The following is a 25,760-nucleotide window of genomic DNA, read 5'->3' on the forward strand; positions in this document are numbered from 1 at the left end:
TCAATCAGAGCCTTAAAGCCCGTTGGGGTTTGACTCCTAAACGGAAATATGACCCCGCAAATTACCAAGCCCGGGGTAGGAAGAAGCTCCGCCCGTATACCTCCACCCAGTTCATGCAACAGCAGAGTAGTTCATCCAACTTCAGACTGCCTCTTCCTCCATCTCCCGTTGCTCCTGCGCAGCCTTCTACCTCTCAGGCTCCTTCGGATGATTATGTCACCGTTCTGCTCCCTAAGAGCCAGCTTTCCGGTGCCTCCACCACCTCTCAAGCCTTTAACCAGTCTTATGAGGCTCATAGCTCTTCCCAGGGTTATAACAGAGGTAGAGGCTACCACCGTGGTTCAAACCAGAACAGGGGTAGAGGAAGATCTTTTCGCAAGGGAAAGAACTTCCGAGGCGGACGTGGAGGCAACTCCTCAAGCCAATACTGAGGTGCAGCAGGTAGGGGGGAGGCTTTATGCCTTCCGCAACAAATGGAGGTTCAGTCCCTGGGCTTTCAGTATCATCTCCAAGGGACTGGGGTGGAGTTGGATTCAAGGGCCTCCTCCTCCGAACAAATTTCGTCAACATTCAACTCCGGACCTAGTCGAATTCGTCCAGGATCTGTTACAAAAGAACGCCATACAAGAAACGAAACACCTGAAGTTTCAGGGTCGGCTGTTCAGTGTCCCGAAGAAGGATTCGGACAAGAGAAGAGTGATTCTAGACCTATCCCTTCTCAACTTGTCCATTCAATGCGACAAGTTTCGAATGCTTACCGTCTCGCAGGTGCGGACCTTACTTCCCCGTGGGGCCGTCACCACCTCTATCGATCTTACAGACGCCTATTATCACGTCCCGATAGCGAGACACTTCCGTCCGTATCTAGGCTTCCGCCTAGGGGACAAAAATTACTCCTTCAAGGTGATGCCTTTCGGGCTCAACATTGCCCCAAGGATCTTCACAAAGTTAGCAGAAGTCGCTGTTCAGGAACTCAGAAATCAAGGGATTCAAGTAGTAGCCTATCTGGACGACTGGCTCATTTGGTCAGACACCTCTCAAAATTGCCTAAAAGCCACTCACAGAGTCATCCAATATCTTCAATCTCTAGGCTTCCAGATCAACTTCAAGAAGTCCCGTCTTCTTCCGAAATCAAAGTTCCATTGGCTCGGCCTGCAATGGGACCTTATATCTCATTCTCTGTGTCTTCCCAAACCCAAGAGGTCAGAGATTGCGAGGAACACCAAACGCTTTCTCAAAGACAAAGTAAGTTCCAGACGACTCCAAGAGAGGATTCTGGGGTCCCTTCAATTTGCCTCAGTGACGGATCTACTTCTGAAGGCAAAATTGAAAGATATCAACCGTATCTGGCGTTCGAGGGCGAACCGGAAGCTCCGGGACAGGAAAGTCCGCCTTCCTCCCATTCTACGGGAGAGACTTCTTCCTTGGACAAGAGCCAACAATCTGGCAAAGTCAGTTCCCCTTCGGTTTCCGCCTCCGAAGCTAACCATTCACACGGACGCATCCCTATCAGGTTGGGGCGGCTATTCTCAGCTCAGGAAAGTTCAAGGTCTTTGGTCTCCCTTATTCCGCCAATTTCACATCAATGTGCTGGAGGCCATGGCAGTTCTTCTAACCCTGAAACGTCTCGCTCCACCCAAGAGACAACACCTTCGTCTGGTCCTCGACAGCGAAGTGGTGGTCCGCTGCCTCAACAGAGGCGGGTCAAAATCAGGGCCCCTGAACCATGTTCTAGTAGCCATATTCTCCCTAGCAGCCTCGAACCGTTGGCATCTTTCAGCTGTCCACCTGGCGGGAGTCCGGAACGTAGTGGCAGACGCCTTGTCCCGGACCTCCCCTCTAGAATCGGAATGGTCACTCGATCTAAAGTCATTCCGGTGGATTCTCTCTCGGGTTCCCGGTCTCCAAGTGGACCTCTTCGCCACGGAGTCCAACCACAAATTGAGAGTATATGTGGCTCCCAATCTAGACCCTCTGGCTTACGCCACAGACGCCATGTCACAGAATTGGGACATCTGGGAAAGGATTTATCTCTTTCCCCCGGTGAACCTTTTACTGAAAGTCTTAGACAAACTGAGATCCTTCAAGGGACAAGTAGCCTTGGTCGCACCCAATTGGCCCAAGAGCAACTGGTATCCTCTCCTGCGAGAGTTGAGACTATATCCTCACCCGATACCCAATCCGGTTCTGTCTCAGATAGTACAAACATGCGTTGTGTACGCTTTCTCAAACATTCAGAGCGCCCTAACTTTATGGACTTCATGAAGTTTGCGGCCATGCATGGTGCCAATATCGATCCTCAAAACACCTTGTTTCTAGAATCAGATAAACGAGATTCCACCATCCGCCAATATGATTCTGCAGTTAAAAAGTTGGCAAAATTTTTGATGAACTCAGATGTGCACTGTATGAACTTGAACCTTACAGTCACTTTCTTTAGAACTTTATTAGAATCAGGTCTGGCAGCCAATACTATCACCACTATTAAATCTGCTTTGAAAAAGATCTTCCTAGTAGGTTTTAACATAGACTTAACCGACTCTTTGTTAGCTTCAATTCCGAAAGCTTGTGCCAGACTGAAACCGGTTACTCGTCCTACCCCGGTGACCTGGTTCCTTAATGACGTACTCAAATTGGCTTCTGATACCATTAACAGTTCTTGTGGTTACATTCCCCTTCTCAGGAAAACACTTTTCCTGGTGAGCTTGGCTTCCGGGGCAAGAATTTCTGAACTGGCAGCCTTGTCGAGAGACCCGGGTCATATTGAGTTCCTTCCTTCGGGAGAGGTCCTTCTTTCGCCTAACAAATTCTTTTTGGCTAAGAACGAAGACCCTCAGAACAGATGGTCCTCCTGGAAAATTGTTTCCCTCACGCAAGATCCGTCTCTGTGCCCTGTTGCCACTCTTAGGTCTTATTTATCCCGGACCTCCTCTAACTCCTCGGGGCCTCTATTCGTTAGAGAACAAGGTGGTACCATTACCATTAAAGGGATCAGGCAACAAATTTTGTATTTTATTAAGCAAGCTAGCCCTGACTCTTTTCCTCTTGCACATGATATCAGAGCGGTTGCTACTTCGGTGAACTTTTTTCACCACATGAATTTTACGGACCTTTCCAGGTATACAGGGTGGAAATCACCGTCAGTGTTCAAGAAACACTACCTTAAACATTTGGAAGCCCTAAAATTTTCTACAGTAGCTGCAGGGAGCGTAGTTACTCCCAGGTAACTCACATGTTAATTCCCTGTCACTTTATCTCTCCCCCTTACCTGCCTCATTTATACCCTATTTGTATTCGTTGGTTTCGCACCTGAGTACTATTATTATATTTGTAAATATTTAACTCCTGAGTATCTGTATATATTATCACTCACGGCATTATTATACCTTACCTTGTTTGTCAGTTGTTCTACCAAGTGGATTTATGTTCCTTTTAAGACACCCTTATAATTGTTTTTTGGCACTCATCTCTGATTAAAGCATCTTGTATTTTCCTTACGCTTATGTTTTTCCTTTATTTTGCAAGTTTGGTGACATTTCTCTTGCATAGATTCACTGGGCGGCACAGGTTCGAGCCCAGAAAAGGGATTTTGACGTAGGAAAAATCTATTTCTGGGCGAGGGACCTGTGCCGCCCAGTGAACCCTCCCAGCTCCTCTCCCTTGGAGTCCCCAAACTTTGGGTGCTAAGGAGTTGGGTTCTGAGCGGATGCAGAGTTGGTGGTGCCGAGTGAGGTTGAACGGCTCTCCTCTATTGGGGTCTTTGTCGTGGATAAATCTAAATAGTGCGGGACCTCTGGATTATACGCCCAATTTTATACCGACACCAATAGGTGAGCGAGCTAGTTAACCTAGCACTCCTTTACATTTTTTCTCTGGTATATTTAGCAGTAAATTACCTAAGAATAAGTGCTAAATGGAGCTTATTCACTGGGCGGCACAGGTCCCTCGCCCAGAAATAGATTTTTCCTACGTCAAAATCCCTTTATTTTCTTTCTCTTTACAGAGTGTCATCGAATTTTTTCAAGTCCCTGCGTACCTGTCCTGGTCTCAAAGGCCACTCCTTCGGTACCTTCATGTCTGTCCTTGAGACAGACCCCCACCTGCTGTGTCCGGCTTGCCGGGGCCACCGGTGTTAGAGGGACAACACCTGTAGTGATTATTGGGAGTAGTCTGTCTCCTAGTGAGAGAGGTATGGGCACAGGAAAAAGAAGAAGTCAAAGTGAGATTCTTCTTCTTTGGGGTCTTCCTCAAAGTCAAAGAAATTGTGGACTTCTTTAATCCTCCCCGGTCTCTTCAAGAAGCTGCTCCTCCACCAGTCCTCTCTGGGGAATAGTTGATTAGCAGCGCAGACCTGGTTACTCCAGGTCAACATTGTAGGCCAAGGGGCTTATTTAAATTGCTTTTGAATTCAGCCCAAATATATACACTCTTAAGTTGGTCTTTAATTATACATAAATACATGTAGATAGATACGTAGAGGATTGATTCCTAAGAGGTTCTGTATGGAGATATTTGTCTCTCCTTCTGTTTATGTAAACCTGTATTTTCAGATCAGTTTATCTTTTTTTCTGTTAATTTTTTTAAAAAGTAAATTTTGTTGTTGTTGTTAAGCCTCTTTCAATATATTTTTTCTAGAGGGTGATTCACATTCTAGCCTATAAATGAATTAAGAAAGTAATTAGTTCCAACGCGATATACAAACCTTGTAATCATTTAATGTAGGAATTCGCTTCAGCTCAGCTAAAGCAGCCGAAGAGAATGAAAACCAGGCAGTTGTACTGAATGGTGGACTGGCGGTATGGGGCGGACACACACACACACACACTCTCTCTCTCTCTCTCTCTCTCTCTCTCTCTCTCTCTCTCTCTCTCTCTCTCTCTCTCTCTCTCTCTCTCTCTCTCTCTCTCTCTCTCTCTTGGATGGTTGTGCTACTCTCTGCTCTCTACGCTGCAGCCCTTTGCCTTCTCTTGTACTTGTTTACTAGGATTGTGGGATTGTTATGGAGGAGAAAGTTACTCGTAAGATGCGAGGTTGTGTAGGCCGTGGCGGGCACTGCAGTAGGTAGCTTTCGTCACCTTCTGTCGACCCGCATACGCTCTGGCCAACATGCAGGGGAAAACCTTGCTCTCGAGGTTCTCCCTGCCGTGAGTGTGAATCCTGGCCACCCTTGCAGTGGCAAGCTTTCGAGAATCTATGCAAATAACGCTGGACCCCTAAAGCTTCTGCTTCGGAGAGTTTACCTCTTTCGAAGAGGAAGAAGGGGGAGCCGTTGTTAAGTGTGTCATCTCAAGAGACTGCCATAGCGAAGTCTGCTCACGCCCTCTCCGAGTCTGGGTGTGAGTATGATTTTGGGAAGCTCGGATTCACAGCCTGTCGGAGATTTCTTGGATTTCGCCAGGGGAACGGGTGACCTTAGCGCTCCCGGTACTTCAGCGATCTCGAGGGACACCCGACAGATTGTTGGACCATCTGATACCGATGACGACACGTTACCTGGTAAGATGGGGGAACTTTGGGAGGGATTAAATTAAGTGAACAGGGTGCGATACCCTTAATGGATCATAAAGTCTGTCTAGGGCTCGGCCCCGTGCTGCAGCCACCGTTGCCAGAAGCGTTGCAGACATTCCCCCACCGGTGGGCAGGTGAGAGGATTGCCTTCCCTAACAGGAGTGACCTCTGCTGCTCCCCATACTACCTTTCCCTCCTCTAGAGGTTTTGGAGCCCTTTTGATCTTTTGCAGAAAAGAGCAGCTTTGATACCTTCTTTGAGGACCGGGCTGTCTACTGGTTAAGGGTTTGGTGGTCCACAGCTGCTTAGGAGCTGGTGGAGCTTTACTGTAGAGCCTGGATGTGACATCCAGGCTCTATGGAGTAGGGAGTCCTGGTTGGAATTTCTCCATCGTTCAGCCGCCCTCTTTACCTCGATCAGCTTGAACAAGGAGGAGCCATCCAAAATGGAGTTCCTGAGCCGGTTTAACCTCAGCCTGGGGTACCTGTCTATGGAATCTCTCGATTACTGCATCCCTTCATCTGAGAATCGTGTTCACCCACAGGTTAACCGCCTGGTGAGTGAGGAACTTTATGGTCTGGGTGTCAGGTAGAAGGAAAGTCTCCCTAGACTTCCTTATAGAATCCTTGGACCAATTCTTGGTTCTAAAATGGTGGCCCACTGATCCCAACCACAGATCCAGCCACGAAGTAGCCTACATGGCTTACTTCAGTACCTTCTCCATGATCAGGATCTCAGATGCCTAAAAGAAGGCTGAGAGCCCAGAAAACCTCTTGAATGATATTCCCCTTGAGAAAGACTACAGACGAGTCCAGACCCAAATCTGGAAGGGGCCATTCCGAGACCTCATAATACCTCCTCTGCCGGATGAATGGTGGCGGGGGACCTTAAAGGACAAGCTTACTTGAAGCGAATTAGAAGAGCTCCCGATCTGAGAGAATGTCTTCTTTCTGGCTGCAGTCAACCCCTCCAGGAGCTTCAAGAAGAGATGGTGGGGTCAAGGAAGAGGTCCGAGTTTTCTTCATTCTTGAGGACCCCGAAGGCGAGAATCTCACTTGGACTTCTTCTTGCGCCGGTGCCCAAATCCCTCTCACTGGGAGGAAGACCACTTCTGGCACTCCGCGCAGGTGTTATCCTGGTCACAGCTGTGTCCTCTGCAGGCCGGACTCTGCGAATGGGGGTCAGTCAGCGGAGGACATGATGGTACCGCAGTAGCATCCTTCAGGCCCTGGACAAGTCTGCATGTTGGCCAGGAGTTAAGAGAAACATGCGCATCTGAAAAGAGAAAAAGATCAGAAAGTTAGTACAATGGCAAGTCTGTCTGGGAAGCAGAGAGCAGAGACTTCCGTTCTCGGCAAAGCCAAAAGAAAAAGTGAGTAAGACACACCGGTGTGTGAGGGAAATGAGTAACTGGCAATCCCCGCTACCCCTCATTACCCCCCGCCCCTCCCACTAACTAGCGGGTTGGTAGTTCCACCTCTCCTAAAAGTCTCTGTGGCTAGTCTTCCAGCTTTGCCAAAAGATAATCCCCATAAATAGTGAAGTGTTGGTATTGAGTGTCAGAACAACTAAAATTTTAGACCAATTGGTTCTTTATTATGGTTGTTAAACCAAATAAAGCAGAAGAGAACCGACATATCCACTCTCTTCTGAACCAAGATAAAAAGGGGCTTGGGTTGGCTACTGCATGTGTGAGTAGGGTGGTTGGTCTATCCACCACTACCCCCCCCCCCCCTAATTGTTGGAAGGTAATAACACCTCGCTAAAAGTTTTACGGCTAGTTTCAACTGTCGCAAAAATATATCTCCATAATAAAAAGCTGAAAGGTTTGTATTTGGTGCCAGAACAAAGAACAATTCCAAAGTCTATTATGGCTTTATGTTCTGCTTCCCAGATCTTCTTTATGTGTCCATGTTTTTCCAAGTTAGAAGTTAGTTTATCTATTTTTATAAACTTTGATTCTATATGTAATCCCGATGACTGGAATTAATTTGCAATGGTAGTTGTTTCATATAGACATTTATTTTCTCTTTTTCTTAATAGGTTCAGGAAGAAGCTTTAGATCCTCTTGAGCAATGTAGCCAGATGCTGGAAGCAAAAGTTAGAGAAGCTGCCGAGAGAGTGGAGCAAGGCAAGCGACTGCAGAAACATGGGGGAGTCTTGGCGAAGGATACAGTCATTAGATTCCAAGAAGAGGCTGGAGCAATGACTAGGCAAGATTATTAGTTTTTCTTAGTCATTGAAAGCCTTTTAAGAGATTCTCTATACAGTAGACATTAGTTTTACATCCTCCAGCATAAGGGTATTTTTTTTGTTGTAAAAGATAACTTGATATGAATTATCAGAGTAATACAAGGTAAAAGACCAGAAGTTGCTCTGTTCTATTTGAAGCCTTAAAATACATGTCCATTATAATGTCCATTTTATGTTTGTATTGTTTTGTTGATTGTTTATTCTTAATGGACATTGCAGGTGTTCAAAAAATTAAGAATGTGTTTTTCAGAATAGGGAGACCAGTACTTGTGTAAAAGTATGTAATTAAAGCTAAAGTAATGAATTATCTTTACAGCTTGCCAGAGGTTCCTGCATTGTGTGCTGTGCCAAGTGTTAGCGTGGAGTTCCCTAGTGATCCTTCTCTTATTGAAGGAATGCATCAATTGTTAGTTGATGCTGGATCTGTATCTCGCATGGGACCTGTGCAGATAACAAATATTGTGGAAAAGCCTGGCGCCCTTCTAGTATCTTGGGAAGAGGTGTGTTTTTGTTTTAAAATTTAAAAAAAAAAAATTTCATCTACTTCCTTTGAAAATATACAGCTCAAATAGAACATTGCCCTATAATTTTGTACAAGCCTTTTTTTTCAATATTAAACTTAGCCGGTGATCATATAAGCTGCAACTCTGTTGCTCGACAGAAAAACCTACGGTCAAAATACGCCAGCGATCGCTATGCAGGTGGGGGTGTACATCAACAGCGCCATCTGTCGAGCAGGTACTTAATACTCCAATTCAACAAAGAACCAATTTTCTCTCTGTCGGGCTACCGGCAAGACCTACTAATACGCTGTTACTAACTGGATTTGTTTTCACAACTATTTGGTGAAGTACACTATTCTAGTTTTGAGCTTTCGCTATGCAGGTGTTTTATCTTCATCTCAAAACTTGAACTCGTTTTGGATAGATTTAATTATGGTGACAAAGAGAGTATGGACTCTCTTTCACTTTTAAATGGTCGACCCTTCCCTTAGACGGAAGTGTGTTTAGGTTTTTAGTAATTTTGCTTAACACGTTATAGATCTATATATTTTATATCTCTCCGCCTTTATTAGGCCTCTTCGATTAACTTTCCATTTATTATAAACATATAAAAATAAATTTTTATGTTTTGTTTATATGCGACCTTTCCTGATAGTAGGCGGTCCTAACTTGGAACCGAAGTTAATCAACATTGAGCCCGTTATATCGTATTTAGCCTTTAAAGAATTTAAAACTTTTTAAATTTAATGTTTTATGAAAGAATTTCTTTGATAGTCTTCGTACTGTTTTTAAAGATGAGATGAACTAACGTTTAGTGTTTTAGACTACGCAGTTGTTGACGTTCAGGACATTCAACATGCGCTCTATCGTTACGATAGAGAGAGAGTATCACGGTTTCACTTTGCAGTAAGAGTAAATCGATTCTGACGTTTCGTTCATTCTTTCTTAGCTTAAATGTTTTAAATTCTAAATTAAAGGAACTTTTTATTTGGAAAACCTTTCAGTTTGTTCCTTTAGTCAAATAACATGTTTTTTTGACGATATATAATTGGGCTCTTCTCTTAGGTGCGAAATAAAGAGAGAAAGAGAGAGAGAGATAGAGACGGAGGGAGAGAGAGGAGAGAAAACGTTCCGTTCAAGCGGGTAACGTTGTTCTCGTGTTACTCTCCTCCCTAGTCGCTGTACGGGGAAGAAGGTAAAACGTTTCTAGGGTTTTATTCTTGTCCCCAGGCTATGTGCGGTGAGAGATTGTAAACGTAGTTTATTTGAACTAGTGTTTAGTCTCTTTCCCAGCCACTGAATTTTTTATCTTTATATATGTTTTCTGTTTTTTGCTAGTATTAATAACTGCATTATACGACTGATTTCGCAATTACTACCTTTTAATGAAGGGTAGAATTGCGTGTTTCAGGTAGAAATCAGTAAAAGTTTCGATTTCAGTGAAATAAGTGCAAAACAGAAAATCGAAGTGATAAAGTGATATGCGCAAAGTGTTACAGTGTTGCGTCCGAGGGTTCGTCTGTTCGTGCCTGTCGTTCACCTAGTCCGGGACCTCTTGCAAGCTCCCAAGCCCAGGGGAGAAGTAATGTCGAACGACTTATGGGTTCGTCAGGCCTTGATCAACGAACAGGCGTTTCCCTCCGTGGTTTCGGGCGTATCTACCCAAGATCGCCCCACCCACACAAAGACGAGAGAGCCCATTTATTTCTCGTCTGCGGAAGAGGTTTCTCGTAAGAAACCATGGACCAAGGTCTCGCAGCTTATTAAGCGCAAGTCGGTCCCTTCCGCGCAAGTCCAACGGCCCAGTTGTAGCCACTGGGTCAGTTCGGACTCGCTGCAGTCTTCCGACGACTGCTCACCTCCTAAGAGAGGCAAAGCGGTACCGCATCAGGCAGTCACACCGTCTGTTGCCGCACCTGCTCCTGTAGACCCTAAGTGGTCTTTGCTGCAGACCATGCAGTCTCAGTTAACGTCATTGATGCGGGACTTTCGTGCGGAGAAGGTTGACACTGCACCAACCTCTAGCCTACAACCAACACGGTTGTGCGTCCTGTGGACGCTGAGGCAACCTTCTGCCGCACTCCAGCTGAGAGAGTCCCGCCACCCATGCGTTCCAGACGCATCGGACGTAGGCTGGGGTGCGACATTAGACGGTAGGGAATGCTCGGGATTATGGAACTCGAGTCAAAGGACAATGCATTTCAACTGCAAGGAGCTACTGGCAGTACGTCTGACCTGGAAAAGCTTCAGTTCTCTCCTTCAAGGCAAAGTGGTGGAGGTGAACTCGGACAACGCCACGGCTTTGGCGTACATCTCCAAGCAAGGAGGGACCTACTTTCTGACATTGTACGAGATCGCAAGGGACCTCCTCACCTGGTCAAAAGGTCTAGACATATCACTAGTAACGAGGTTCATCCAAGGCAACTTGAATGTCATGGCAGATTGTCTCAGTCGGAAGGGACAAATAATTCCAACAGAATGGACCCTCCACAAGGATGTATGCAAGAGACTTTGGGCCACCTGGGGCCAGCCAACCATAGATCTCTTCGCAACCTCGATGACCAAGAGGCTCCCAATATTTTGCTCAAAAAATCCCGGACCCAGCAGCAGTTCATATAGATGCCTTTCTACTAGATTGGTCACATCTAGATCTATATGCATTCCCTCCGTTCAAGATTGTCAACAAGGTACTGCAGAAGTTCGCCTCTCACGAAGGGACAAGGTTGACGCTAGTTGCTTCCCTCTGGCCCGCGAGAGAATGGCTCACCGAGGTACTTTGATGGCTAGTAGACGTTCCCAGAACACTTCCCCTAAGGGTGGACCTTCTACGTCAGCCACGCGTAAAGAAGGTACACCAAGGCCTCCACGCTCTTCGTCTGACTGCCTTCAGACTATCGAAAGACTCTCGAGAGCTAGAGGCTTTTCGAAGGAGGCAGCCAGAGCGATTGCTAGAGCAAGGAGAACATCCACCCTTAGAGTCTACCAATCGAAGTGGGAAATCTTCCGAAATTGGTGCTAGTCAGTATCCGTATCCTCGACCAGTACCTCTGTAACTCAAATAGCAGACTTTCTCTTATATCTGAGGAAAGAACGATCTCTTTCAGCTCCCACTATCAAGGGTTACAGAAGCATGTTGGCATCAGTCTTCCGTCACAGAGGCTTAGATCTTTCCAACAATAAAGATCTACAGGACCTCCTTAAGTCTTTTGAGACCACGAAGGAGCGTCGTTTGGTTACACCTGGTTGGAATTTAGACGTGGTACTAAGATTCCTTATGTCAGACAGGTTCGAACCGCTACAATCAGCCTCCCTGAAAGATCTCACCTTAAAGACTCTTTTCCTGATATGCTTAGCCACAGCTAAAAGAGTCAGTGAGATTCATGCCTTCAGCAAGAACATCGGATTCTCACCCGAAACGGCTACATGTTCTACAACTTGGTTTTCTAGCCAAACACAAGCTGCCTTCTCGGCCTTGACCAATATCGTTCGATATTCCAAACTTATCGTATGGTTGGAAATGAACTAGAAAGAGTCTTATGTCCTATAAGAGCTCTTAAGTTCTATTTAAAAACCTTTACGAGGCCCGTCTGAAGCTTTATGGTGTTCAGTTAAGAATCCATCTTTACCTATGTCAAAGAATGCTTTATCCTATTTTATCAGACTGTTAATACGAGAAGCTCATTTCCATCTGAATGAGGAAGACCAAGCTTTGCTGAAGGTAAGGACACACGAAGTTAGAGCTGTCGCAACTTCCGTGGCCTTTAAACAAAATAGATCTCTGCAAAGTATAATCGACGCAACCTATTGGAAAAGCAAATCAGTGTTCGCGTCTTTTTATCTTAAGAATGTCCAGTCTCTTTACGAGAACTGCTACACTCTGGGACCATTCGTAGCAACGAGTGCAATAGTGGGTGAGGGCTCAACCACTAAAATTCCCTAATTCCATAACCTTTTTAATCTTTCTCTTGAAATGTTTTATTATTGTTTTTGGGTTGTCCGGAAGGCTAAGAAGCCTTTCGCATCCTACTTGATTTGGCGGGTGGTCAAAGTCATTTCTTGAGAAGCGCCTAGATTAGAGGTTTTGATGAGGTCCTGTTGTAGGGGTTGCAACCCTTGATACTTCAGATCCTAGGGGTCGCTCAGCATCCTAAGAGGATCGCGAGGCTCCGTAAGGAAGACGTACTTAAAAAGGCAGAGTAATTGTTCAAGTCGACTTCCTTACCAGGTACTTATTTATTTTATGTTTGTTATTTTGAATAACTGCTAAAATGAAATACAAAATACTTAGCTCATAATAATGTCAACATGTAATGCTGGTCTCTACCCACCCCCTTGGGTGTGAATCAGCTTATATGATCACCGGCTAAGTTTAATATTGAAAAATGTTATTTTTATTAATAAAATAAATTTTTGAATATAATTACCCGGTGATCATATATTAAAGGACCCTCCCTTCCTCCCCAATAGAGACCCAGTGGACCGAGGAGAAAATTGGTTCTTTGTTGACTTGGAGTACTAAGTACTTGCTCGACAGATGGCGCTGTTGATGTACACCCCCACCTGCATAGCGATCGCTGGCGTATTTTGACCGTAGGTTTTTCTGTCGAGCAACAGAGTTGCAGCTTATATGATCACCGGGTAAGTATATTCAAAAATTTATTTTATTAATAAAAATAACATTTTATATATAAGATTGACTCTCTAAGGTACAAATTACAGCCTTTCATTAAGACCTTACTCCATTTCTGCAGATATGATAGGTCAGTGGTTCCTTATAAGGAAAGCTAACTGAGTGTAGGTACTTTAAGGGATCATGAAGGCTTTTTTTTCAGTTTCTTAGACATCTTGGAACATAGAGAGCATTTCTTCCAGGAAATTTATCCTGAATTAATGCTATTTGTATTTTGAAAACCTCAATGTGTTGAAAGGTTAATCATATTTCAGGTTGACGAGGATGTTTCGGATGATGGAATAGAGTTTTATTTGCAGTGTAGTACTGCAGGAGCTACAGATCCAAAACATGCAACATTCATCTGTCGATATAAAGGACCTGATTATTCGTATCTTTTGAGGGACATTTATGCTGGAGAATCGTACTTATTAAGAGTAGCTTCGAGAAGAGAAGGCGCTACCAGTTTAGGTCCATGGAGCTTGATACAGTCAGCAAAAACCACCATATCCCACTTTCGTGAGTTTGAATTTCATTTAAAGATATTTATTGTATTCCTATGTGGATACAAACTTCTGAATCATTTAAATGGATAAGAGTGGCAAATGGAAGAGTGGTAGGAAGGGCGTTAATGGATTATGTGTTGATAACTAAAAGAATCTTTGGAAGATTGAAAGACGTGCACGTATTTACGGGTATGGCTAATGGTATGTCTGATCATTTTTTGGTGGAAGGAAAATTAGTAGTAGCAAAAGAGTGGAGGAATAGAGTAAGTGGATGTAAAAGGGAGCTAGTGAGGGTTGAAGAGCTGATAAAACCGGGGATAAAAATTAAGTATCAAGAAAGGTTGAAAATGGCATATGACAAAGTGAAAGTAAGAGAAACTGGTAATTTAGAGGAGGAGTGGAAGTCAGTAAAAGAAAATTTTGTTGGGATTGCAAGTGATGTGTGTGGCAAGAAGTTTGTTGGAGGCAACATGAGGAAGGGTAGTGAATGGTGGAATGAAGAAGTGAAGGTAAAAGTGGAAGAGAAAAAGAGAGCTTTTGAAGAATGGCGGCAGAGTAATAGTGTAGAGAAGTATGAAAGATATAGAGAAAAAAATGTGGAAGTAAAGCGCAAGGTAAGTGAGGCAAAGAGGGCAGCTGACATGAGGTGGGGTCAGGGATTGGGTCATTCATATGAAGAGAATAAGAAGAAGTTTGGAAAGAAGTGAAGAGAGTAAGGAAGGCTGGTTCAAGAATTGAAGAGACAGTGAAAGATGGAAATGGAAGGTTGTTAAAAGGAGTGGAGGCAAGGAAAAGGTGAGCGGAATATTTTGAAAGTTTACTGAATGTTGAGGATAATAGGGAGGCGATATAATAGCTGTTGCAGGTGTTGAGGTGCCGGTGATGGGTGATGAGAATGAGAGAGAGATTAAAAGAGAGGAAGTGAGGAGAGCACTAGATGAAACGAGAGTAGGAAAAGCAGGTTGGCCAGGGCACCAGCTGCCCGTTGAAATACTACTGCCAGAGAGTTATGGGGTCCTTTGACTGGCCAGACAGTACTACATAGGGTTCTTTTCTCTGGTTACGGTTCTTTCTCTTTGCCTACACATATTCCGAATAGTCTGGCCTATTCTTTACAGATTCTCCTCTGTCCTCATACACTTGACAACACTGAGATTACTAAACAATTCTTCTTTGCTCAAGGGGTTAACTACTGCACTGTATTTGTTCAGTGGCCACTTTCTTCTTGGTAAGGTTAGAAGAGACTCTTTAGCTATGATAAGCAACTCTCTTAGGAGAAGGACACCCCAAAATCAAACCATTGTTCTCTAGTCTTGGGTAGTGCCATAGCCTCTGTACCATGGTCTTCCACTGTCTTGGGTTCGAGTTCTCTTGTTTGAGGGTACACTCAGGCTCACTATTCTATCTGGTTTCTCTTCCTCTTGTTTTGTTAAAGTTTTTATAGTTTATATAGGAAATATTTATTTTAATATTGTTACTCTTCTTAAAATATTTTATTTTTCCTTCTGCTTTTCCAGCTAGGGTTGTAGCTTAGCAATTATATAATATGGATGGTGTGAGAGCTGAGATGTTGAAGGAAGGGGGTGTGACTGTACTTGAAATGGTTGGTGAGATTGTTTAATATGTGTTTTGTGTTGTCAATGGTACCAGTAGATTGGGTTTGTGCGTGTATTGTACCTCTATATAAGGGTAAGGGAGATGTGCATGAGTGTTGTAATTCAAGGGGTATTAGTTTGTTGAGTGTAGTTGGAAAAGTGTATGGTAGAGTACTGATTAATAGAATTAAGGATAAAACAGAGAAACCAATCTTAGAAGTACAGGGTGGTTTTAGAAGAGGTAGGGGTTGTATGAATCAGATTTTCACAGTTAGGCAGATATGTGGGAAATATTTAGCAAAAGGTAAGGATATGTATGTTGCATTTATGGATCTGGAGAAAGCGTATGATAGAGTTGATAGGGAAGCAATGTGGAATGTGATGAGGTTATATGGAGTTGGTGGAAGGTTGTTGCAAGCAGTGAAAAGTTTCTACAAAGGTAGTAAAGTATGTGTTAGGATAGGAAATGAAGTGAGCGATTGGTTTCTGGTGAGAGTGGGGCTGAGACAGGGATGTGTGATGTCACCATGGTTGTTTAACTTGTATGGTGATGGAGTGGTGAGAGAGGTGAATGCTCGAGTGCTTGGACGAGGATTGAAACTGGTATACGAGAATGACCATGAATGGGAGGTAAATCAGTTTTTGTTTGCAGATGATACTGCACTGGTTGCAGATGCGGAAGAGAAGCTTGGCCAATTAGTAACAATTTGGAAGGGTGTGTGAGAGAAGGAAGTTGAGAGTTAATGTGGGTAAGAGTAAGGTTATGAGATGTACGAGAAGGGAAGGTGGTGCGAGTTTGAATGTCATGTTGAATGGAGAGTTACTTGAGGAGGTGGATCAATTTAAGTAGTTGGGGTCTGTTGTTGCAGCAAATGGTGGAGTGGAAGCAGATGTATGTCAGAGAAGGAATGAAGGATGCAAAGTGTTGGGGGAAGTTAACGGAGTAGTAAAAAATAGAGGGTTGGGCATGAATGTAAAGAGAGTTCTGTATGAGAAAGTGATTGTACCAACTGTGATGTATGAATCGGAGTTGTGAGGAATGAAAGTGACAGAGACAGAAATTGAATGTGTTTGAGTTGAAGTGTCTAAACAGTATGGCTGGTGTATCTCTAGTAGATAGGGTTAGGAACAAAGTAGTGAGGGTGAGAACGGGGGTAAGAAATGAGTTAGCAGCTAGAGTGGATATGAATGTGTTGAGGTGGTTTGGCCATGTTGAGAGAATGGAAAATGGCTGTCTGCTAAAGAAGGTGGTGAATGCAAGAGATGATGGGAGAAGTAAAAGAGGAAGGCCAAGGTTTGGTTGGATGGATGAAGTGAAGAAAGCTCTGGGTGATAGGAGGATAGATGTGAGAGAGGCAAGAGAGCGTGCTAGAAATAGGAATGAATGGCGAGCGATTGTGACGCAGTTCCGGTAGGCCCTGCTGCTTCCTCCAGTTCCTTGGATGACCGCGGAGGTAGCAGCAGTAGGGGATTCAGTGTTATAAAGCTTTATCTGTGGTTGATAACGGGGGAGGGTGGGCTGTGGCAACTTAGCAGTACCAGCTGAACTCTGTCGAGTCTCTTGTCAGGCTGGGAGGAACGTAGAGATGAGAGGTCCCCTTTTTTGTTTCATTTGTTTGATATCGGCTACCCCCCAAAATTGGGGGACGTGCCTTGGTATATGTAAATATGTATGTATGTACTCTTAGGTCTATTTTCTAGAGTATGACCAGACAATAATAAAATAGAAAGGGTTTGGTTGCCTCATGATTGGTTATCCAGAAATCACACTGCTGGGCAGTGCTATTTTTGGATGCCTATAGACTTCACTTTTATTTTGGTTGCCATTTCGATAAGAGGTCTCCCCTTTTCTCTCTAAAACCCTGATTTAAATAGTCCACATGGATTACCCTTATATTAGTTAGCATTATCGATGCTACACTCGTGCTTAGCAATGGCTAATGCCATGACATACGGTGTTCTGTGGAATCGCCTTGTGAGCATTGTAGGGAGTGGCCGTCTTCCCAGTGGGAGAGTATTCATTCTCAACACCAGAAATGGTAAGAAGCATAAGCTCTTTTCTACGTCGAAATATATCCCCCAGCTTGCTCCTTCATGTCTTGAGCCATCTGAGGCTCCAGTTACGGAAGACAACTGCCATAATGATAATCTAATTATTGATAATCATAATTTTTATATTATCACTTAATATCTAGTGATCCCCAGTTGATGCTTGTGGAAGATCCCTTGGCTACGGCTGCTGCACTCCTTTAGCTGGACCTAGTCTCAGTATCCTTGATCCCAAGTTATTCTAAAATGCGTAGATCTCCTGCTAGTGTATTGAATGGTGAGCCCTATATGGTTACTTTTATCCAGGATGACTTTTTGGTTTTGTAGGTATCAAAAGCCCTTCAGTAATGTTCTCCTTTTACAAGTTCTTTGGACTTGTCCCAGAACTCTTTATTACATTGTATTGAGGTTGGTCGGACCTCTTCAGCTATCTCCACAATCACAACTTTGGCGAAACCAAGTTCCTCTGAACTCATTGTATCTTCTCCTTCCAAACAAACTGCTTGGAAGTCGATACTAACTACTACATCATCATCATTATCTCCTACACCTATTGACGCAAAGGGCCTCGGGTAGATTTCTCCAGTTGTCTCTATCTTTGAGCTTTTAAATCAATATTTCCGCGTTTATCATCTCCTACTTCACGCTTCATAGTCCTCAGCCGTGTAGCCCTGGGTTTTTTAACGCTTCTAGTGCCTTGTTGAGCCAAATTGAAAGTTTAGTGAACTAATCTCTCTTGAGGAGTGTGAAGAGCATGCCCAAACCATCTCCATCTACCCCTCACCATGCTCTCATCCACATATGGCACTTGAGTAATCTCTTATACAGTAGTTTCATTTCTAATACTGTCCTGCCATTTAACTCCCAATACTCTACTTAGGGCTTTGTTCTCAAATGTACAAAACTTGTTGGATATTGTTACATTGATATACCATGACTTATGTCCATAGAGTAACACCGATCTCACTAAACTGATGTATAATCTAATCTTTATATGTAAAGGGCCTCTCCATTCATCATCTACTTTCTGCTTCATAGTCTCCAGCCATGTAAGCCTGAGTCTTCCAACTCTTCTAGTGCCTTATGGAGCCCAGTTGAACGTTTGGTGAACAAATCTCTCTTGGGGAGTGCGAAGAGCATGTCCAAATCATCTCCATCTATCCCTCATCATGATCTCATCCACATATAGCACTAGTAATCTCTCTTACAGTTTCATTTTCAATATTAATCTTACCCGATGATCATGTAGCTGTCAACTCTGTTGCCCGACAGAAATCTACGGTCGGGATACGCCAGCGATCGCTATACAGGTGGGGGTGTACACAACAGCGCCATCTGTGAGCAGGTACTCAAGTACTTCTTGTCAACAAGAACTCAATTTTTCCTCTGTCGTGCCACCGGCTAGACCTACTTGGATACGCTGTTGATTCTGGAGTTATTGTTCACGATTTGGTGATGTATTTGCTCTAGAGTTTAGCCTTCGCTATTCAGGAAGCTTTTTCATTAGCTTAGCAAGCTTTTGGAATTAATTTGATTTAATTATGGTGACGAAGAGAGTATGGACTCTCTTTCACTTTTAAATGGCCGACCCTTCCCTTAGACGGAAGTGTTGGTGTCGAAGAGAGTTTAGACTCTCTTAATTTTGCTTAACAAAGTTATAGATTTATTTTATATCTCTCCGCCTTTTATAGGCCTCTTCGATTAACTTCCATTTATTATAAACTTATAAAAATTAATTTTTATGTTTGTTTATATGCGACCTTTCCTAATAGTAGGCGGTCTTTACTTGGAACCGAAGTTAATTAACATTGAGCCCGTCATATCGTTTTTCCTGTTAAGAATTTATGCTATTTTAATTTTAATGTTTTTGAAAGAATTTCTTTGATAGTCTCGTACTGTTTTCAAAGTTGAACTAACGTTTTGTTTTGTCTCCGCAGTTGTTGACGTTCAGAACGTTCAACTTGCGCTCTATCGTTACGATAGAGAGAGAGAGTTTTTCACGGTTTCACGTTGCAGTAAGAGTAAACCGATTCTAGCGTTTTGTTCATTCTTTCTTAGCTTAAATGGTTTTAATTCTAATAAAGGAACTTTTTATTTGGGAAACCTTTCAGTTTTTTTTTTTTTTTTCCTTTAACAAATTATATGTATTAACGATTTATTTAATGGGGCTCATCTCTCAGGTTCTAAGTCAAGAGAGAGAGAGATAGAGACGGAGGGAGAGAGAGGAGGATAAACGTTTCGTTCAAGCGGGTAACGTTGTTCTCGTTTTTTTTTTTTTTGCTCTTCTCCCTAGTCGCTATAGGGGAAGAAGGTAAAACGTTTCTAGAGTTTTATTCTTCTTCCCAGGCTTTATGCGGTGAGAGATTTTAAACGTAGTTTATTTGATCTAGTGTTTAGTCTCTTTTCCAGCCACTGAATTCTTTATCTTTCATTATGTTTTTCTGTTTCATTGTGATACTGTTTTCGCATTTACTACCTTTTAATGAAGGATAGGATTGCGTGTTTCAGGTACAAACCACTTAAAGTTTCGAGTTCAGTGAAATAAGTGCTAACAGAAAATCAAAAGTGATAAAGTGATATGCGCAAAGTGTTACAGTGTTGCGTTCGAGGGTTCGTCTGTTCGTGCCAGTTGTTCACCTAGTCTGGGACCTCTTGCAAGCTCCCAAGCCCAGGGGAGAAGTAATGTCGAAGGACTTATGGGTTCATCAGGCCTTGATCGACGAACAGACGTTTCCCTCCGTGGTTTCGGGTGTATCTACACACGTTGCCGACGTGATCACCCCACCCACACAAAGACGAGAGAGCCCATTTATTCCTCGTCTGCGGAAGAGGTTTCTCGCAGAAACCATGGACCAAATCTTGCAGCTGTTAAGTGCAAGTCGGTCCCTTCCGCACAAGTCCAACGGCCTAGGTGTAGCCACTGGGTCAGTTCGGACTTGCTGCAGTACGACAACTGCACACCTCCCAGAGAGGCAAGGTGGTACCGCAACAGGCAGTAACTCCGTCTGTTGCCGCACCAGCTGTTTTAGACCCTCAGTCACAACGGACAGTAGCTCCGTTTGTTGTTGTCTTTCATAGACCCTAGTGGTCCATGCTGCAGACTATACAGTCTCAGCTTGCTCCTTCATACAGGAGCATCATGCTGGAAGGTTGACAATGCAGCCTGTTAACCTACAACCCGCCGAGGTTGTGCGCTCAGCAGATACTGCGGCTGCCTGCTCCCACCCTCCACCTGTGAGAGCTCCACCACCGATGCGCAGTCCACCCTGCCAGACGCATGTTCTTGCTGCACCTTCTGCTTTCATGCGTGAGCTGCCACATCGGGAGTTGCCGGGTTCCAGCACTATGCGGCATTCTCCTCTGCCCATGCAGCATGCTCTGCAGACCTTACAGCATGCTCCGCATACCATGCAGCATGAGCCGCATACCATGCAGCATGAGCCTCATACCATGCAGCATGAGCCTCATCCCATGCAGCATGAGCCGCATACCATGCAGCATGAGCCTCATACCATGCAGCATGAGCCTCATCCCATGCAGCATGAGCCGCATACCATGCAGCATGAGCCGCATCCCATGCAGCATGAGCCGCATGCCATGCAGCATGCTCTGCATACCTTACAGCATGCTCTACATACCTTACAGCATGCTCTGCATACCTTACAGCATGCTCTGCATACCTTACAGCATGCTCTGCATACCTTACAGCATGCTCTGCATACAGCATGCTCTGCATACCTTACAGCATGCTCTGCATACAGCATGCTCTGCATACCTTACAGCATGCTCTGCATACAGCATGCTCTGCATTCCTTACAGCATGCTCTGCATACCTTACAACATGCTCTGCATACCTTACAGCATGCTCTGCATACCTTACAGCATGCTCTGCATACCTTACAGCTTGCTCTGCATACCATACCGCATGCTCCTCAATCACACATCTTTGGTTGTTGCCAACTCACAAACTGTCATGCAGTTACATGACGTTGCCTTCTGGTCTGCTACTTATACACCAGTGCTGTATGTCCTCACGCTACTGTTGTGGTTGACAGTTCAGTTTTTGACAGTTCACAGACTGTCAAGCAGTTTCATAACGTTGCCTTCTGGTCTGCTGCTTTTGCACCAGTGAAACCCTCACTGAGAGAACTTATGATATGGTTCCTGTAGATGAGAAAGTGCTGTTCTCCCTCCTTCTGATATTCCCTTGAGGACTCTGTCATTTGGAGAGGAGCCTTAAGCTGCTTAGCCTCCTATGGACTTTTATTTAAGCATAACATGCTTCCAGGGAGGGTAAATGGTTCCGCTTCAGTCGCTAACCCCGTCTGTTGCCACACCTGCTCCCATAGACCTTGAGCTTTGTTGCAAGACATGCAGTCCAAGCTTAGTCCTTGATAGAGGATTTTTGTTTACGGAGTCAGTGTGTCACTGGGAAGACGTTCAACAACCAGCAGAGGTGACTTTTTGTGACGCAGTGCGGCAACCTCAGCAACCCGATAAGGAGTTGTCTGTACTACCCAGACAGTCTAGACAGTTTCGGGTTGTCGCTGTACTTCCTCGCTTCCCCATGGTTGACAGTTCACAGACTGTGCAGCAGTACCATGATCTTGTGTCCGGCTCCGTCAGACGACTGGCTTTTAAGAGCTCCCACAAGTCGTCGCTGTCTGGAGAATCTCAGATGGACTATGGATCTGACCAAGGAACTGGGCCTCCTGGTCAATTTAGAGAAGTCCCAGCTCGTCCCATCCCAGACCATTGTCTACCTGGGTATGGAGATTCAGAGTCGAGCTTTTCGGGCTTTTCCGTCGGCCCCAAGGATCTACCAAGCCCTAGAATGCATCCAGAGCATGCTGAGAAGGAACCGATGCTCAGTCAGGCAGTGGATGAGTCTAACAGGGACACTTTCATCGCTGGCCCTGTTCATCGTGTTAGGGAGACTCCACCTCCCCCCCCTTCAGTATCATCTAGCTGCTCACTGGATAAAGGACGTGACGCTAGAGACGGTCTCAGTTCCTGTTTCCGAAGGGATGAGGTCTACTCTAACGTGGTGGAAGAACAGCTTTCTTCTCAAGGAAGGTCTACCTTTGGCTGTTCAGAAACCCGACCGCCGTCTCTTCTCGGACGCATCAGACACGGGCTGGGGTGCGACATTGGACGGACAGGAATGCTCGGGAACATGGAATCAGGAGCAAAGGACACTTCACATCAATTGCAAGGAGTTGTTGGCGGTTCATCTGGCCTTGATAAACTTCAAGTCCCTCCAGCTTAACAAGGTGGTGGAGGTGGACTCCGACAACACCACAGCCTTGGCTTACATCTCCAAGCAGGGAGGGACTCATTCGAGGAAGTTGTTCTAGATCGCAAGGGACCTCCTCATCTGGTCAAAAGATCGAAAGCTCACGCTGGTAACGAGGTTCATTCAGGGCGATATGAATGTCATGGCAGATCGCCTCAGCCGGAAGGGTCAGGTCATCCCCACAGAGTGGACCCTTCACAAGAATGTTTGCAGCAGACTTTGGGCCCTGGGGGGTCAGCCAACCATAGATCTGTTCGCTACCTCGATGACCTAGAGGCTCCCGTTGTATTGTTCTCCGATTCCAGACCCAGCAGCAGTTCACGTGGATGCTTTTCTGCTGGATTGGTCCCATCTCGACCTGTATGCATTCCCGCCGTTCAAGATTGTCAACAGGGTACTTCAGAAGTTCGTCTCTCACAAAGGGACACGGCTGACGTTGGTTGCTCCCCTCTGGCCCGCGAAAGAATGGTTCACAGAGGTACTGCAATGGCTGGTCGACATTCCCAGGACTCTTCCTCTAGGAGTGGACCTTCTACGTCAACCTCACGTTAAAAAGATACACCCAAACCTCCACGCTCTTCGTCTGACTGCCTTCAGACTATCGAAAGACTCTCAAGAGCTAGAGGCTTTTCGAAGGAGGCAGCCAGAGCGATTGCCAGAGCAAGGAGGACATCCACTCTCAGAGTCTATCAGTCTAAATGGGAAGTCTTCCGAAGCTGGTGCAAGGCCAATGCAGTTTTCCTCAACCAGTACCACTGTAACCCAGATTGCTGACTTCCTGTTACATCTAAGGAACGTAAGATCCCTTTCAGCTCCTACGATCAAGGGTTACAGAAGTATGTTGGCAGCGGTTTTCCGCCACAGAGGCTTGGATCTTTCCACCAACAAAGATCTATAGGACCTCCTTAGGTCTTTTGAGACCTCAAAGGAACGTCGGTTGTCCACTCCAGGCTGGAATCTAGACGTGGTCCTAAGGTTCCTTATGTCATCAAGATTTGAACCTCTCCAATCAGCCTCTTTTAAGGACCTCACATTAAAAACTCTTTTCCTCGTGTGCTTGGCAACAGCTAAAAGAGTAAGTGAGATCCACGCCTTCAGCAGGAACATAGTTTTCACATCTGAAACGGCTACATGTTCCTTGCAGCTCGGTTTTTTGCTAAAACGAGCTTCCTTCACGTCCTTGGCCTAAGTCGTTCGAGATCCCAAGCCTGTCCAACTTAGTGGGGAACGAACTGGAGAGAGTACTTTGCCCAGTTAGAGCTCTTAGGTACTATCTAAAAAGGTCAAAACCTTTACGAGGACAATCAGAAGCCTTATGGTGTGCTATCAAGAAGCCTTCTCTTCCAATGTCTAAGAACTCAGTTTCTTACTAAATCAGGCTTCTGATTAGGGAAGCACATTCTCATCTGAAGGAAGAAGACCTTGCTTTGCTGAAGGTAAGGACACATGAAGTGAGAGCTGTGGCTACTTCAGTGGCCTTTACTAATGAAAATAACATTTTCTAATCCTGTCCTGCCATTTAACTCCGAATATTTTTTATAAGGGCTTTGTTCTCAAATCTACTAAATCTATTGGTGATTGTTTCATTGTCATACCATTACTCATATCCATATAGTAACACAGATTGCACTAAACTGATATATAATCTAATCTTTGTATGTAATTACAGGTGATTTGATTTCCAAATTTTACTTAACCTAGCCATTGTCTGATATGCTTTTTTCAATATTTCACAAAACTTAATTCTAAAGAACCTGTATTGGAGATCATAGTTCCTTAATACTTAAATGATTTAACCTCATTATTCCTTTCTCCTTCCAATGATATTTCATCTGCCATTGCATACTCCATTCTCATCATCTCTGTCTTTTTTCTATTTATCTTGAGCCCAACCGTGTGTGATATTTCATGCATTCTGGTAAGCAAGCATTGGAAATCCTGTGGTGTTCTACTAACAAGGACAGCATCATCAGCAGACTCTAGGTCTGCTAATTTCCTTTCACTAATCCATTCCAAGCCTTCTCCACCATCTCCAACTGTTCTGCCCGTTACAAAGTCCATGAGGAAGATAAACAACATAGGTGACAACACATTACCATGGAGTATTCCGCTGTTCACTGGAAATTTATTTGATAAGACTCGTTAACACTAACTTTGCACTTGCTATGCTCATGAACCAACTTAATCAAATTCACATATTTAAAAGGAACTTCATAATAACTCAAATCTCTCCACAAAATTGGCTGGAGTACACTATCAAAGGCATTTTCATTGTCAACAAATGCCATCAAAAGTGGATTTCTATATTCTACGCATTTCTGTACAACATGTCTCAGAATGAAAGTTCGGTCAGTACAACTTCTACCTTTTCTAAATCCTGCTTGTTCTTTCTCTCTAGTCTCTTTAGAATAAGCATACTATATATTTTCATGACAACTGACGTAAAAGTGATGCCTTTGTAATTATTGCAATCAGTCAGGTTTCCCTTTTTTACCATTTTCACCAACACACTAGAATCCATTCATCAGGTTTTGCCTCTTCACACCACATTCTAAAAAATCTTGTAGGTATTCTGGTAGTTGCTTCACTTTCAGCCAATATCATCTCAGCAGTTATTCCATTTTATCCAGGTCTTTCCATCTCTTGAGTTTTTTAATGATAGCTTCAACTTCAAACACACTGAATTAATTCATGGGCATATCAAGGTCTTCCTCAACTTCAGGTATATCAATCAAATTATTTCCCTCATATCTCTTATTCATGACCTCGCTAAAGTGTTTCATCCAACGTTGCGTTTCTTCATCTGTTGTTATAACAGATCCATCTCTCTTTTTGATGGGTATATACAATACCTCTTCTTTGACCCCATAGAGATTTCATTTATATTTCTATGAGCAATTCTTACACCATAGGCAATCCCAGAATTCATAGCTTTGTCAGCCACATTACATTCCTATCTAAATACTCTTTCCAGTCCTTCCCAGCTTTTCTTTCGACCTTACTATCAATACTGGAATACTTAGCATGCTCTACATTGTTATTTTAATTACTTCTTCAAAAACTTTCAACAATCAATTTCTGTCTTTGCCTCCTTTATATAGTATCCCAAGTATCAATTGATATCCATGGCTTTCTACTTGCTACTTCATGTTCCGAAACTTTGCTACCAATTTACTGATATATGTTCTTAGTATCACACCATTCTTCGTTAATTGTCAGGTCTTCGTCTCTTAATGTTCATAATGTTTCAAATTTTACACGTTATTTGGGGATAAGGAAAACGACGGAGAACATTACGAAACACTTTTTTTGGCGTGGCATGCACAAGGACGTGAGCCAGTTTTGCGTGCATGTCACGTTTGTCAAATGGCCGGAAAGCCA

General features: G+C 44.0%; 1 protein-coding gene across 2 annotated transcripts in view; it reads left to right on the top strand.

The window, feature by feature from the left end:
• LOC137650063 (cytokine receptor-like factor 3) overlaps positions 1-25,760 on the top strand; it is a 213,313-nt gene that overhangs the window by 78,958 nt on the left and 108,595 nt on the right. For both annotated transcript variants that reach the window (XM_068383111.1, XM_068383110.1), the window contains exons 4-6: positions 7,552-7,721; positions 8,078-8,261; positions 13,209-13,452. In XM_068383111.1, the coding sequence (XP_068239212.1) occupies positions 7,552-7,721; positions 8,078-8,261; positions 13,209-13,452 (598 nt within the window). The remainder of the gene's footprint in view (positions 1-7,551; positions 7,722-8,077; positions 8,262-13,208; positions 13,453-25,760) is intronic.

Source organism: Palaemon carinicauda, chromosome 11 (assembly GCF_036898095.1).
Source record: "Palaemon carinicauda isolate YSFRI2023 chromosome 11, ASM3689809v2, whole genome shotgun sequence".
Lineage (NCBI taxonomy): Eukaryota > Metazoa > Arthropoda > Malacostraca > Decapoda > Palaemonidae > Palaemon > Palaemon carinicauda.